Source organism: Achroia grisella, unplaced genomic scaffold (genome assembly GCF_030625045.1).
Source record: "Achroia grisella isolate CSIRO2021 unplaced genomic scaffold, CSIRO_AGI_Agris_v1 utg327, whole genome shotgun sequence".
NCBI classification, from domain to species: Eukaryota; Metazoa; Arthropoda; class Insecta; order Lepidoptera; family Pyralidae; genus Achroia; species Achroia grisella.
The window spans coordinates 2,334,479-2,347,925 of NW_026712799.1; the positions used below are offsets into that span (position 1 = coordinate 2,334,479).

At 31.0% G+C, this 13,447-nt stretch overlaps 1 protein-coding gene across 1 annotated transcript in view; it reads right to left on the reverse strand.

Annotated features, from left to right (window-relative positions):
- Positions 1-2,468, reverse strand: part of LOC131843698 (vesicular glutamate transporter 1-like) — a 39,908-nt gene extending 37,440 nt beyond the window's left edge. Inside the window, exon 1 of the mRNA XM_059192390.1 lies at positions 2,334-2,468. Coding sequence (XP_059048373.1) covers positions 2,334-2,389 — 56 coding nt within the window. The 5' untranslated portion in view covers positions 2,390-2,468. The remainder of the gene's footprint in view (positions 1-2,333) is intronic.
- Positions 2,469-13,447: the final 10,979 nt, after the last annotated feature.

Here is a 13,447-nt window from a genome sequence, read left to right on the forward strand (position 1 = left end):
CTTAATTCGACTGTATTTTATTGTGTGTTACTTCATAGCTTTTTTCACGTGAGCCAAAATCGGCGACCGATGATTCTTTTTCTATTGGACGGCATATAGTGAATTGTTGAAATTATGCTTAGATTCGACAATGATTAATGTTCAATAAGTACCAGTATCATTACAGAAATATTGCCTTTAAGTAAGAACATAAATATCTTAATTAAAAATATATATATTACACTAAATCGTAATACTAATTGTATAGTTTTATTCGAACGTCCAAGCTGCTAGCAAAATAATATGGGATAATGGAAATGCAGCCTTATCACAGTATCGTAGGTGGCATATTTATAAGTTGGTTATGCTAACAATGACATTTGCCGAACCGTTATTTGTGAGAGGGTTCAAGTGGAGGGTCGTTAATTAATCTATTGTAGTGACGCACGCGAATAAAGAATTTCTTCTACTAAAGGAATTACTGAAGATTGACCTTACGGATGACGATAATAGTCACTTATAGAATTTTATTGTATCACTGTCATCATAGAATACATGTGATGACCAGTGATACTGCTAATATGGAGTCATTTACAAATAAGGTCACATATTAAGGGATTGTGAGTGGGTCGATGAAGTATGACACTGTGTGGCAAGAGGGTGGGAGGCGTCAATTATTTCGTGACGATTTTTCTTAAATAACTAATGAAACTGTACGGAACGATTTTTTTTTATTAACTGAAAGATATGTTTATAGTTAAGCTGTTTTATTACTACTAATAAAATAAAAGCATTTCCATTGGCTATACAAACCATAAATAGTCCTATTATAATATTCTGATATGTTCGTGAAATAGTACTGACCTACCACTGCTATGATGGCATAACTGATCTGACTGTTATTAATTGTTGGCCCAATGCTAGAAATTTCTATCTGGTTGAAACATCATTGTTAAATTATTAATTCCTGTGAATTTATCACAATGGGCTAATGGAGCCGACATAATAAGAGCCGATAATAAGATGAGCATGAAGAAGACTTCATGCTCATCTTATTATCCTTTACTGGTACCCTACCAGCATATACAGTTGCCATTTGAGTATCAGCCAATAAAAGAGACTATAGAAAAAATATTTTAGTTTGATTTTATATAATACACATATTAAAATACCATACTCTGCTCCAATTAATTCCGATAATATGATTACCATATAACAGAAAGTATATTTAAGTATTGTATAGACCTATTATTTAAAGAGGTCCTATTTGACTCTAGACTTTAACGGTGCTATATCTATGGACAACCAAATCAGGCAAGCAACAGTCGTTTTATGAAACATTCAAACATATTTTAGAAAAGTTATTAGGACTGAGTATTATAAGGACCTAGTATTACAATGGAGTTGTAATAGCTTCTATCATCTATATAAAATTATAAAGCTGAGGAGTTCATTTGTTTCATTGAATGTTCTAAGTAATCCCAGAAACTATTAGTTTGAATAAAACATGAAATATTTTAAGTTGGATAGCCGATTGATCAAGGATTGAGGAATACAATATCAATATATATTGTTTTCACACTACAACCAATTATATTTCAACATCATTGATACATGTTTCAAAAGTAGATGATACCAGTGAAGTTGCATGGTTCAAATAGTAGAAGGTATAATATAACTTTATTATTATTTCTATGTATTTGTAACTCATAATGTATCTTTAGCTACCAGCATAAGTCTATAATTTCTCTTTGAGTGCCTGCTCAAAATAAAAGTATTAAAAATAGTCCTAACATTCATATTGACTTATCATTATATAGTCTTAGCCTATGTTTACATTATACTTTGTTAATTATGATATTTATATTATAAAAAATTACATCTGAGCAGAAAACTTATAACAAAGGCTTCTGTGCGAACATATCTTTCTCATATTCTTCTATGATTAGTAGACAATCAGTCAAGCAAGCAGTGGATTACGTTTGTACTAAATATGGCACCTCTTAATCCTCAGGAATTACAAAATATGAGAGACTCTAGTTGTAACATACTTTGTAACTTCTATTCTAGTATCCACTATCTATAATTTTATATGTTTAGTTCAAGATTAAATGGCATGAATTATTATTAAGTTGTAGATAATGTTTTTTTAAAGTGTCTATTTAAGGATACACAAATAATGGGTAAAAATTCTGCAAGGAACACACTTATGCATCGAGCAACTTTCAAATCTAGTTCTAATAACTTGATGAAATAATGATGAAAGTACTGTCCCAGTACTTTTATCATTATTTGAAAGCATCTGAAATCAACTGAATATATAGAAATTATTTCAGTACAAAAAGAATACTCACGCGTTTTCCGAAAGTAACGGTGCGTAATTATATGAATAATGTTGCCTGTTCACCATATTACCCTGTAGAATAAATCACAGACACTTATTCTAATTAATACGGACTTCTAAACAAACATTATGATATTTTTTACTATAATAATATTAATATTTACAAACAAATCTTGAACTAGAATATGAATATCAATATTATGACACTTTTGACACACAAAACTGACATTGACATTTTCAGAAAATTGACGCAAGCTCAACACATTTGCCGGTAAATACTTAAGTGAAAGGCAAAGGAGCTTCGATTATACAGCTGATGAGATAATTATGAATAATTTTATTTCCTAATTTACTTTAAGATCGCTATGTATGATAACGTGTAAAGGATATAGTTATGCTATAATTATGAAAATAACAATGTTTCGTCAAGTCATGGCTACTAAATGTGTAAAGGACACGGTTTAATTATATTCAATCGCGTAATTTGAATAATATATTACATGTTGAACTTTTCATAACATAATTCCAAACACTAAATAAATAAGTAATTGTTTTGAGTATTAAATATTCTCTGATAGTTCCTATGATGCATGTGCTTGTATAACTTACTGTTAGGACTTCGACTAATCCGTCGTGAATTCGAATCTATCTTACACCAAAAGATTCTGCATGTTATTTTATATTTCTGATTCATTAATTATCCGCCTCGTGATGGAAAAACCGATAATATTTAATAATATACCGAGTAATCAAAAAACTAACATCCCACTCTGTATATCCCAGTAGATAAGTGTAGGTACCACAGTAAATGTCTGACCCAATTTGGATCTTTTTATTTCATCGATTGTTCAGTAACGTCTGTCTTTAAGTCCAGTGTGCGGCTGACAGATATGATGAATTAATTTGCAGGAAAAAGTCTATCTCAGGATAAAAAATAGGCCATTATTTTTGATGCCCTATAAAGATGAATAGTTAGAAATTCAAATTATAATGTTTACTCCTTCATACGTGCAGATACCAAATGTATTTTCAATGCTTATCCTCTTACCGCTAGACCGTGTTAGCTCCTATAACTATTATATATATTATAAAATATTTTTGTAGGTATTCCCAATTTTTATTTCTATATAATTTATATTCCCATTAGAGAATAATAATAGCTGTTTATCCATATGAGGTGGGGGTATGAATAGCGGAGTGATTATTACGACTAGTACCTAACTAGTTGTTAGTGTACCTAGTCAATTGTTTTCAGCAAACTCCAGAGAAGTCTTCATAGTTAAGTTCTGGTGAATTAAATACGCTATGATGAACCTAATTCCATCCTCGACTGGTGCCCCCAGCGTATAAAACGAGCTATTTTTATAAAATTAGTTTTGTAATCCTTCTTATTGAGATAAAAGTATATTTATAGAAAAAACACTTATAAAGGCAAAAGTTGTAGTGAAAGATGGCCTGCGGCTTATAAACTTTCTAGATGAGAATATCTAAGAAATCATAGTAAGGTTCAGCAACTTGGGCTAATGAGATTCTTATCTTAGAATTACAGTCAAGATAAAAGAAAAATTAAGTAAAGAGAACTTGTCTGTATTACGTTCTATATTCATTCAACTCGACAATCTATGTCTAGTTTTAGTTGTTTGTGAAGGTTAGCCGACTTTAAACAGGACAATTTTTGCGGATAGAATGTAGTAAATTCTGAGTGAGTCTATTTTGGTGAATATTTGTCTAATAGATATAGTCCAGATATTTAATTTTGGTTTCGATGAAATATAATCGTCGAAAATAATAGCATGCGCCTTAATTTCTTTGATAGCAACTTTTTATAAGTATTGCAATTTGTTATTGTATAGTAGGCGTTAACATCATATAACTTTACTAAAAATGAGTAAATGACAATAATTATTAACTATAATAGTCTTTTATTTTTTTTCCGTATCTTCATATTATCCTACCTACAGATATTTTTTTATTTGCTCATATCTCGGTTAGCATCTTCATTGTAGGAAGCAATAGCCTTGTAGTTAAGAGTGAAAGAAATTTAGTAATGTATACTGATAACCCTATTGCTAGCAATGTGCCATGTTTTTATCGTGGTTGACCTCCACGCGGTTCCTCCTGGAAACCATCGTGACAAATTCCTGGTTATTTTGTCATGATGGGCCATCATCTCATTATATTCCACTGGTGCCCGTCAGTTTGTACCGTTAGCGCAGGCGGATGCACCATCCATTATTATCCGTAAAAAATATTCTTGCAGTTGTCTCACAGATTGTTTTCTGATCATATCTATAAGGATAGAGGAAATCATGGTATACAGGAACCAACTAAGTATTCGCTACGAATAAATCACGTAAAGGTCTACGTAATAGGAGGGAGACAACTGCCACTACAATATTTCTTATTATTAGCATAACGGTTTTGCTTTCACATACATTACGTTACGTTCAAAATATAAATAAAAACAATACACTTTCACTTTAATGTAAGTTTTGTTGACTGTCAAATTTGATTCTGCAAACATTAAACAGCTATTCTAAGTAGACCCCAAATTTAATTTAAAAAACGTCGATGTGATCACAGAATGCATATATCCATTTCGGTGAGCGTAAAATCGTGGAACAGGTCTCATAGGCACCGTCAGTATATGGGTGACCTAATTTTTCCTAAAGTTATTACCCAACTTATTATGGTGAGGCATGGTGTTGCACTCTACGGGGAGTTGTACGGTCGATGGGATTTGCCACGGAAAACGTGAAAGGATAACTTAGTACGATGTTAGTTATATTCTGTTCATTGGGGAAAATGAAAATGCGTAACGTAAATACTGAGTGAAAATTGACTTCGCTGGGTATATTTGAATCAAATGGAACGTATATTTGAATATATAGTCTGTCGTTGTCTCTTGGCTGTTATTAGTTTTATGTAACCGGAGAGTCAGTCAAAAATATAACTTAACACATTGAGCAATTTTGTGCTAGCCAGTTTCGAATTCATGACCTTTGTGGTCGAAGTCGAAATAGTACTAAAGCAAGACACTTCCAAATTATAGATAGACTTAATAAATATTATACACACCTATAAACTGATTTAAAAACAATGACAATAGAATAATAAGTTGTTGTTCTTAGTTAAAAACCACATATCCTATCCAAGAATGCTTACTAGTAATAAGCATTCTCAGTTAGGATTATGTCACACGAAGTCGAAGTTAAAGATTTTCTATAAATATAGTAACCTATTTGAACTACATATGTAATGCCGGCAACTTCATTTGCATGGGAGTAGTTAATACCTACTTCAAGTAGCTTATGTTTTTCTTAAAGAAATGGATTGGTTATAGACATTTTCACTTCACATTTCAACCCCTTCATGTCGTATTTAGCTATATAAAAAGTTCGTTTTTAATCAAAATTAGATCAGTGCTTAACAGGTGACAAAGAGAATTACTTTTGCACCCATACGTACTCATATTATAAACGTCTAAGTGTGTCGACCTGTCTGTATAAATAAGTAAAAGACGAGAAGATGGATAGTTTAACAAGGCTATATAAAGTAAAGGCTAAAGAAAGTAGAGAATCGCAAGTATAATATGTTTTGAATAGAAAGATACCAACCAGGAAGGAGAACTGAATAGCAAAATAGGAAGAATAAAATTATTATAGAATTTAGTGTACGAATATAAGGTGTATAAATATAATATAGACTAAGTGTATGTATTCCACAAGTTTTACGCGACCGAAGAATACTTTTAAAAAAGTCACATTATTTGCTACGTAGGCTGTTTCAGTTTAACGTTCGAGATGAAGCAGTAAGGTTACAAAATACGAGGCACGTCTGAGAACTACGGAAAGAAGTTTAAGGACGTATGCGTCGTCAATCGTCAATTATCAAGTCGTCACATGATCACGTGATGTGGTGATGTTTATGTATTTAGGCGATGGTCACAAGTTACCCTCAAGTTGGCCGTAAGCTCCATCAGGCACGCATATAATATATCACCTGGTTACCTGTTGGAATCTCCCACAAAAATAATGATTATAATCTTTTTAGCATTTTGTTTTATAATTTTCAAATATAGAACTCTGTTAATCTAGGATTTGGTGTTTTTAATGCTTATCAACGATCACATCCACGCTCCATGTTGAGATACACACATACATATTTACAGGATTTTGTGATATTAGTACGCTAATGACTTGATTAAAACCTTTTTACTATTTTATTTTATAATTTTCAAAAATAGAACTCTGTATCTTTTCGTGAAATCATTAGTCTTTTTTTTCTTCACATTGTTACACCGCTGCTTGTATATTAAAATTATTATAAAAATTATAATCATGACTTAACTTACAATTTGGTGTGTTTAATGGTTATCAACGATCACATCCACGCATCAAGTTGAAATACACACATACATACTTACAGGGTTTTGTGATATTGGTACGCTAATGACATTGCGTCAAGGGCACATAATATGAGTAACTATCAATCATATCAAGGTCTCTTTACCAAATCATAATGTACCCCATAAAGATTAAATTATATATGAAGAGTTAGGGTGCTCTTAAATCGATTAATCAGAATATAATTGTTTTAGACTGGTCTCTATAATATGTACTAACATACTTTTACTTATACTAATGTTTACATTATAGATTTTGTATTTATTGCTGTAAGAAATGCTAAAAAGAATATTATTTACCAGCTCAATATTTATCGCCGGCTTAATGGAGCTCTCAAGCAAAGTAGTCTGTACTATTAGATTATTAATTAGTACAAATAGGTAGTTAAATATATTTTGGAAATACGTATATATATATATATGTATATTGGAAATACCTGAGGAGATAAAAACCACCTCACCTAAGAATAGCCTTCAATTCTTGTCCCTAATGGATCTAAAACTTTGAAGAAGGACGAGCACAATAGACCTATGCAGATCGCAGGTCTAAATACTACTGTGCTATAGGTCTTAACACCTAACAATAGACCAAATACCGTCAATTTAAAAAATCCTACTTTATACTTAACACACCAATACAAATACACATAGTTATAATTACAAATGTTTGTGCGGAGATTGAACCGATACCCAAAAGATAAGTCTCCACCGCTAGTCCACCGAAGGCGTCAAATGTAACCTGGAAAGCAAACCCACGAGTCAACATTAGTGTAGATGTAATCTCGCTGGCTTTCCTGACGTCACTAATTACACAGATTTCATTTTGATCATGGCATTTCTCACCATAATCCAGTATAGTACCCTTACGTCGTTTTGATGGAATGCCGTACATGCTTTATGTGTTATTTAGAAAATAAATTAAATTACTCATTCTGAAACGCGCGTAATTAATAAAAAAGGAATTACGTTTTGTGTGTTGATTAATCTAAACACGAGTTAAACCATATATTTCTTGTTATTTTACATTGACGCTTAACAAATTGTTCTTGTTATTAGACCCAACGTTTGTAAAAAATTAAGCGTTTGTTTTTTCTTTTTCCATTACATTTACTTGTTTATTTTTACTATTATTATAAATCCGAAAGTAACTTTATCTGTCTCGCTTTCACGCCAAAACTACTGAACCGATTTAAATGATATTTGGTGTACAGATAATCTAGAACCTGAAAAAAGGGTTGTAAGCGGTTGAAAGAGGAGATGAAAGGTTGTATGGAAGTATCGTCATTTTTAAAGCTAGACGCTTGAAACTTATTTTTTAGGCTGTTCATTAAATATATGTCATTCAGGGGGTAAAATAAAAAAAAGGAAAAATAAAAAGGATGAAAATTTGTATGGAAATTCGTCATTTTTGAAGCTAGAACGATGAAACCTTGTTTTTTCTTTGGCTTTTTTGGGTTAATAATTTTTTTCTTTATTTGGTCAAGGTCACTATTCCACGCAGACAAAGTCGCGGGCACAGCTGATCAATCATATTCTTCATACACATCAATTTTACATGCAACGTCTACCCAATTTCAATTAGTGGCAATATTACTATTAAGTCGAGGTCTTAACACGTTAATTTAGTAGGTCAAACTTCAGTCAGTCAGTTGCAGAAAGGACAGAAACTAACATGTCGGCCCGATTTATTCAACTTACCCCCTTCCGATCCGAATCAAATCGGGTGCCATATCGTGTCGTACCTAGTTTTAGACTGCTGGATTAAACTTTACAACAGTACAACTATGTTGTGCACTCGTAATTGGAATACAACCAAATAAGCGCATATTAAAATTATATATATAAGTTAATAGTTTTAAATATACATTACCAGTAGTAGTACCATCGCCCGAACGGGCGTTAAAAAAAATTAGGAACCACTTAACTTTTTTTTTAATAAAATAAATACAATTTCTAAAATAAAAGTACCTTAAGTTACTCCTTATAACATTAACTATCTGCGAGTGAATGTCTCGTCTAAATCGGTCTAGCCTCTCGAGATATATTTTTTAAAATTAATTTTTGAATTAAGAATTGTGTAAACGCTCATATGCTTTAATGAAAAATATTAATTTGAAATTATACACAGACACTTCAATTTATTTATTCGTATATGTATACTTTGCGGTAAAAATAATAATATTTATTTACCAAATAAGAAAGAGATAACTTACATACATTATACTTTAATGTACATCCATTACAGCCATATTTTCATGTAGGTATTTTGATTTAATATTACCTGCATATTCGAATATACTCCTAATATATCGATTCTCTGTCTCTGTCCTCACGATCAGTAGTTCATCCATCTAAAGACCAGTCACCAGCGCGGTAGAAAAACGACAATGCCCTGTGATAATCTTTGAGTCATCAATCTTCTGTTTTCAGGGTTCCGTAGTCAATTAACATGAACGGAAAGCTATTCGTCCGTTTGTATGCACATTAATCATATATTTGGGTCCATGCACACTTGCTACTTTTGCAAGTGTCGCAATTTTATTGGTACTAAAATAGGCAATTTGACATTTACTTCGATGTTAATTAGTAATTTAGCATTATTAATATATTTAGTACTCTACTAACTTGTAATTTTAAAAAAATAATTCATACTAATATTATGAACTAGATAATGTCTCTGTCTAACGACTGAATGGATCTTAATAAAATTTAGCATGAAGATAGATTGTATCACGAAGGCTATCTGTTACTTGTTTACTATTTAGGTTGTTTTCTGTACGTTTCATTACTAAAGCATCGTTAGCATGAAAGATAAAAAGTAGCAATTTTGCAAACATTGTATCGTGTGCACAGCGTTACAGTGTTTGCAAAATTGCTACTTTTTATAGTTAGCGTTAGTAGCGTTGTAGTAATTATGCTACTAAAAATGCTGCAACTGACGATATAAGGTAACGTAACTGCTGCATCGAGCAACTAGATTGCTGATCGCCAGTATCAAATCTGATGTGATTCTAATCAGTATGAACTCGGAGTTTTTAACAGTCATAATTCGATTTCTAAGCTTAGTTTGCAGGTGATGGAATGGTGATCACTGATCACATATGTGAGGTAGTACCAACTATTCTTAATATTAAACGATTACATACACATCAGGTACATGACATCTTACATACACTCAAAAATCCTGAATGAGTTTTTTTATCAACATATGGCGATTTTGTAGGAAAAGTATTATTATAAGATTATGATCTCCTGAAGAGACAAAGACGGTTTTCTTTCTTTTTAAATATGAAAGAAGCTATTCAAGTTTTCAATGTATGCTACATATATATGATATAAAAGTATAAAGGTATAATGTAAAATAGTTACGGTAATTTAATATAATATCTTAAATACATTATTACTGCGAGCAGCAGAGTAAAAATAACTATATCTAAATTTAGCTACGGAACTCTTGCAATATTAGTCAGATGCGCATTTGGGTGGGTTTTCTTTTACATTATCTGTGGATGAGATTATTGAGTTATTTTCTCTATTGCATCGATGATGAAGCAACTACCAAATAATTTTTAAAATCCATTATATTTTATATATTTCCATTAGGGGCTAATAAATAATTAACCAATGAGGTAATTTCTTTGTTATCGATGTTTCTATATTTGTTTCTTAACTATGATATATTTCATTTCTGATATTTTTAGAAGTAAACATTTTCATATATTTTGTTACCCTTTGGTGTCTATATGTTAGCAATGCAAATAATGACAATATATCTGAAAAAATAAATAAAGGAAACAAAAGAAAAACTGCAAAGCCTCTTGCTCTATCTCTATGGCTTATAATATTAACAATATGTGCATAATTGTGCATATTTTAAAACTTTAATATAAACAAAAATGTAGTGCGCAATGTTTGAAGCAAGTATAGAAGTCATATCCAGGGACTTTCAAGGATAAATTCGGGCCAATTTACAATGATGACTAGCTGGAAGGGTTTTTATTGCTTTACCGTGTCGCGAATTACGAAAGTTACCCCGTAATATGTACGTACGTTACATGACGCAATATTCTTTACATCACTGTCACGTCCTTGTACACAATGAGAGTTTACGTTTTATATTAATAATAATATTAAATTATTTATTTGCTTGCTACATGGACTAAATTACATCTTATAATAAAAGTACAAGTAGGGATTTGCAAATAATGAAATTGATATCATAATAATTTTAATAAGTTAAATTTCATAAAATTTGTCGTTAAATAAATATTACATTAGAATAAAAATATGTCGCAATAAAGGTACGTAGCACAGATAAAATAATATTGTATAACAATAAATATATTATTTACAGTAATTTTCATTTCATATTAATGTTATACTCGTATAAGGAGTGTTATTTTATTATAGTTTATAGTATATAATATATTTTACTGGTACTAGCAAGCATCCAATTGTAGAATTCCAATCATATTAGCCAGAATTTGTTATTTTTCATTACATTAATTAAAACCAATTCTAACAGATATACATAGTTATATTCAATTATATAAGTATTTGTATACAATAAGCCCAGACATTACATAGTAACACGTAATAATATACAATTATGTGTTTATATTCCTACAAATTGAAATATGATAAACAATAATAATATGCTAATTTTGCTATTAACCCAGCCTCAGGGCAGAATTAACATTAGTTGTTGATTTGATGTTCGTGTATAAATCTATACACACAATAGTTGCCTTTATCACAGATAACATATAATACATACCTTTACACACTAGCGCACTATGGCATAATGCATTTTTGTAATAATTAACTTCCATTGAAAAATGGCTGACATCTGACTATGGTTCAAGGATATTATAAAGGATAATTTATAAATCTTAAACGTGTCTTTGGAAAACGAAATTCCGTGGTGTAAAAGCAGCTCTTAATTTAATGAGGATTGTTTGATTTATGACATATGGAGATTATTTATGTGAAGTAGGTAATCTTTTAGTATATAGTGAGTGATAGTATTTTAGATTAAATAATATTTTAATGAGTAAGTATATATAATATAGGAGATCTTGCAACATATATTCCGTCCATTTCAAGTAATTATTTCAGTTGAATAAAACAGCCAAGAACCTAAACTACTGCATTTATTTTAAGTTAAGTTAAAGATTGTTTAGTTTAGTTTTTACTAACAAAATGGACTATGTTCACTGACAATGCATTTTTATTATTTTAAATATCAATTTTAGTTGACACACATGACTTGTATACAACTAGGAAATACAATATTGTTCAACAAAGTAGTTTATGAACAAGATTTACGACGTCAAAATAAGAGGCTAACACTGATTGTGTTTTTGTCAACAATCATTCAACACGTTTGTCCTAATAAGGCCACTGACCGGCAAACCAGGCCCGGATCAACACCCGATATTCCGGGAATTCTCGAAAATTGCTCAGAATGAGGGAGAAAATCCATGACATTATTGTTCTTCATGGCTTCCTATCGGGGTCGAATACATTTGACCTCTATTAGGTCCGCACATGGCAATATCTACTGATGTGCCCCCAGTTTATACGTTACACTCGACAAAAAATCAGCTACGGTGCATTGGTAAAGGCTTATGTTTGTACATATAAAACCTTATTTCTATAGACCCAAAATTGTATTTCAATTGATAATTGTGAGTAAGAATGAGTTTGATCTGAGAGTTACAAATGAAGCTCGTTTTTACGTTAATGTAGCTAATGGGTATAAATTACAATAAATTTAGTAGTTGGCGGACTAGCTGATCCGCGACTTTGTACCAGTATAAACTCTTTTGTTAGATAGATAGAATAGATAGAATATACTTTATTTGCAACGTACAGTAAAGAAGAAGCACAAACAATATAACAAAAGACACATGTATCGTTATAATAATTTGTTCCATGCTAAGCACAGCTTTTGTTATGGACACTAGACAACTGATAGATATACTTAAATACATTTTTTTTTATAAATAATACATAGTATACATAGAAAACATCCAGACCGATACATACAAATATACTCATGAACATAAATGTTTGTATCGTGCAAGGATCCGACCATTGAAAGCTAAGCGCTGTGTAAAATAGCTAAACCAGCGAGATCGTCAAAGTTTGGAAAGCGATTTCAACAGAACTAAGTGTTGAGTGATTATAAATTAGTGAAAACCACACAAATCGGTTAAGCTGTTTCTGAGTTTAGCAAATAAATCGAAAAAAATCTAAGCTTTAGGTCCTATTAAGTTGATGAAGAATTCACCCAATAATATTTTTCTCATATATATTTCATATAGGTAAATATAATATTTGTCAAGTAACTATATTTAAATTTATCGTATTCATAAAATTGTGATAATAATTTCTTATTTAATGTTAGTATTTAATAATTTATTCCTGCTGCTTCATGTTACAAAATCCTAAAACTCTAGTTCCGTAAATAACTTCATTACGGCTAGGACATAAAAACGGACCAGGATATTCTTTTGCGTATATTTTGGGTTCCCCGTGTATCAAGTAATTTATTTATCATTACAATGGGCAATAGAAACAGCTGTTAAAGGTAATAGCTGAATGATGGGTATTCGTTACCCTATGATTGGAGGCCATAGCTAGAGTTATATAATAAAATAAAAACATTCTATGACCACATGCTATATTATACTCTTGTTAGGAAGAATGTATTC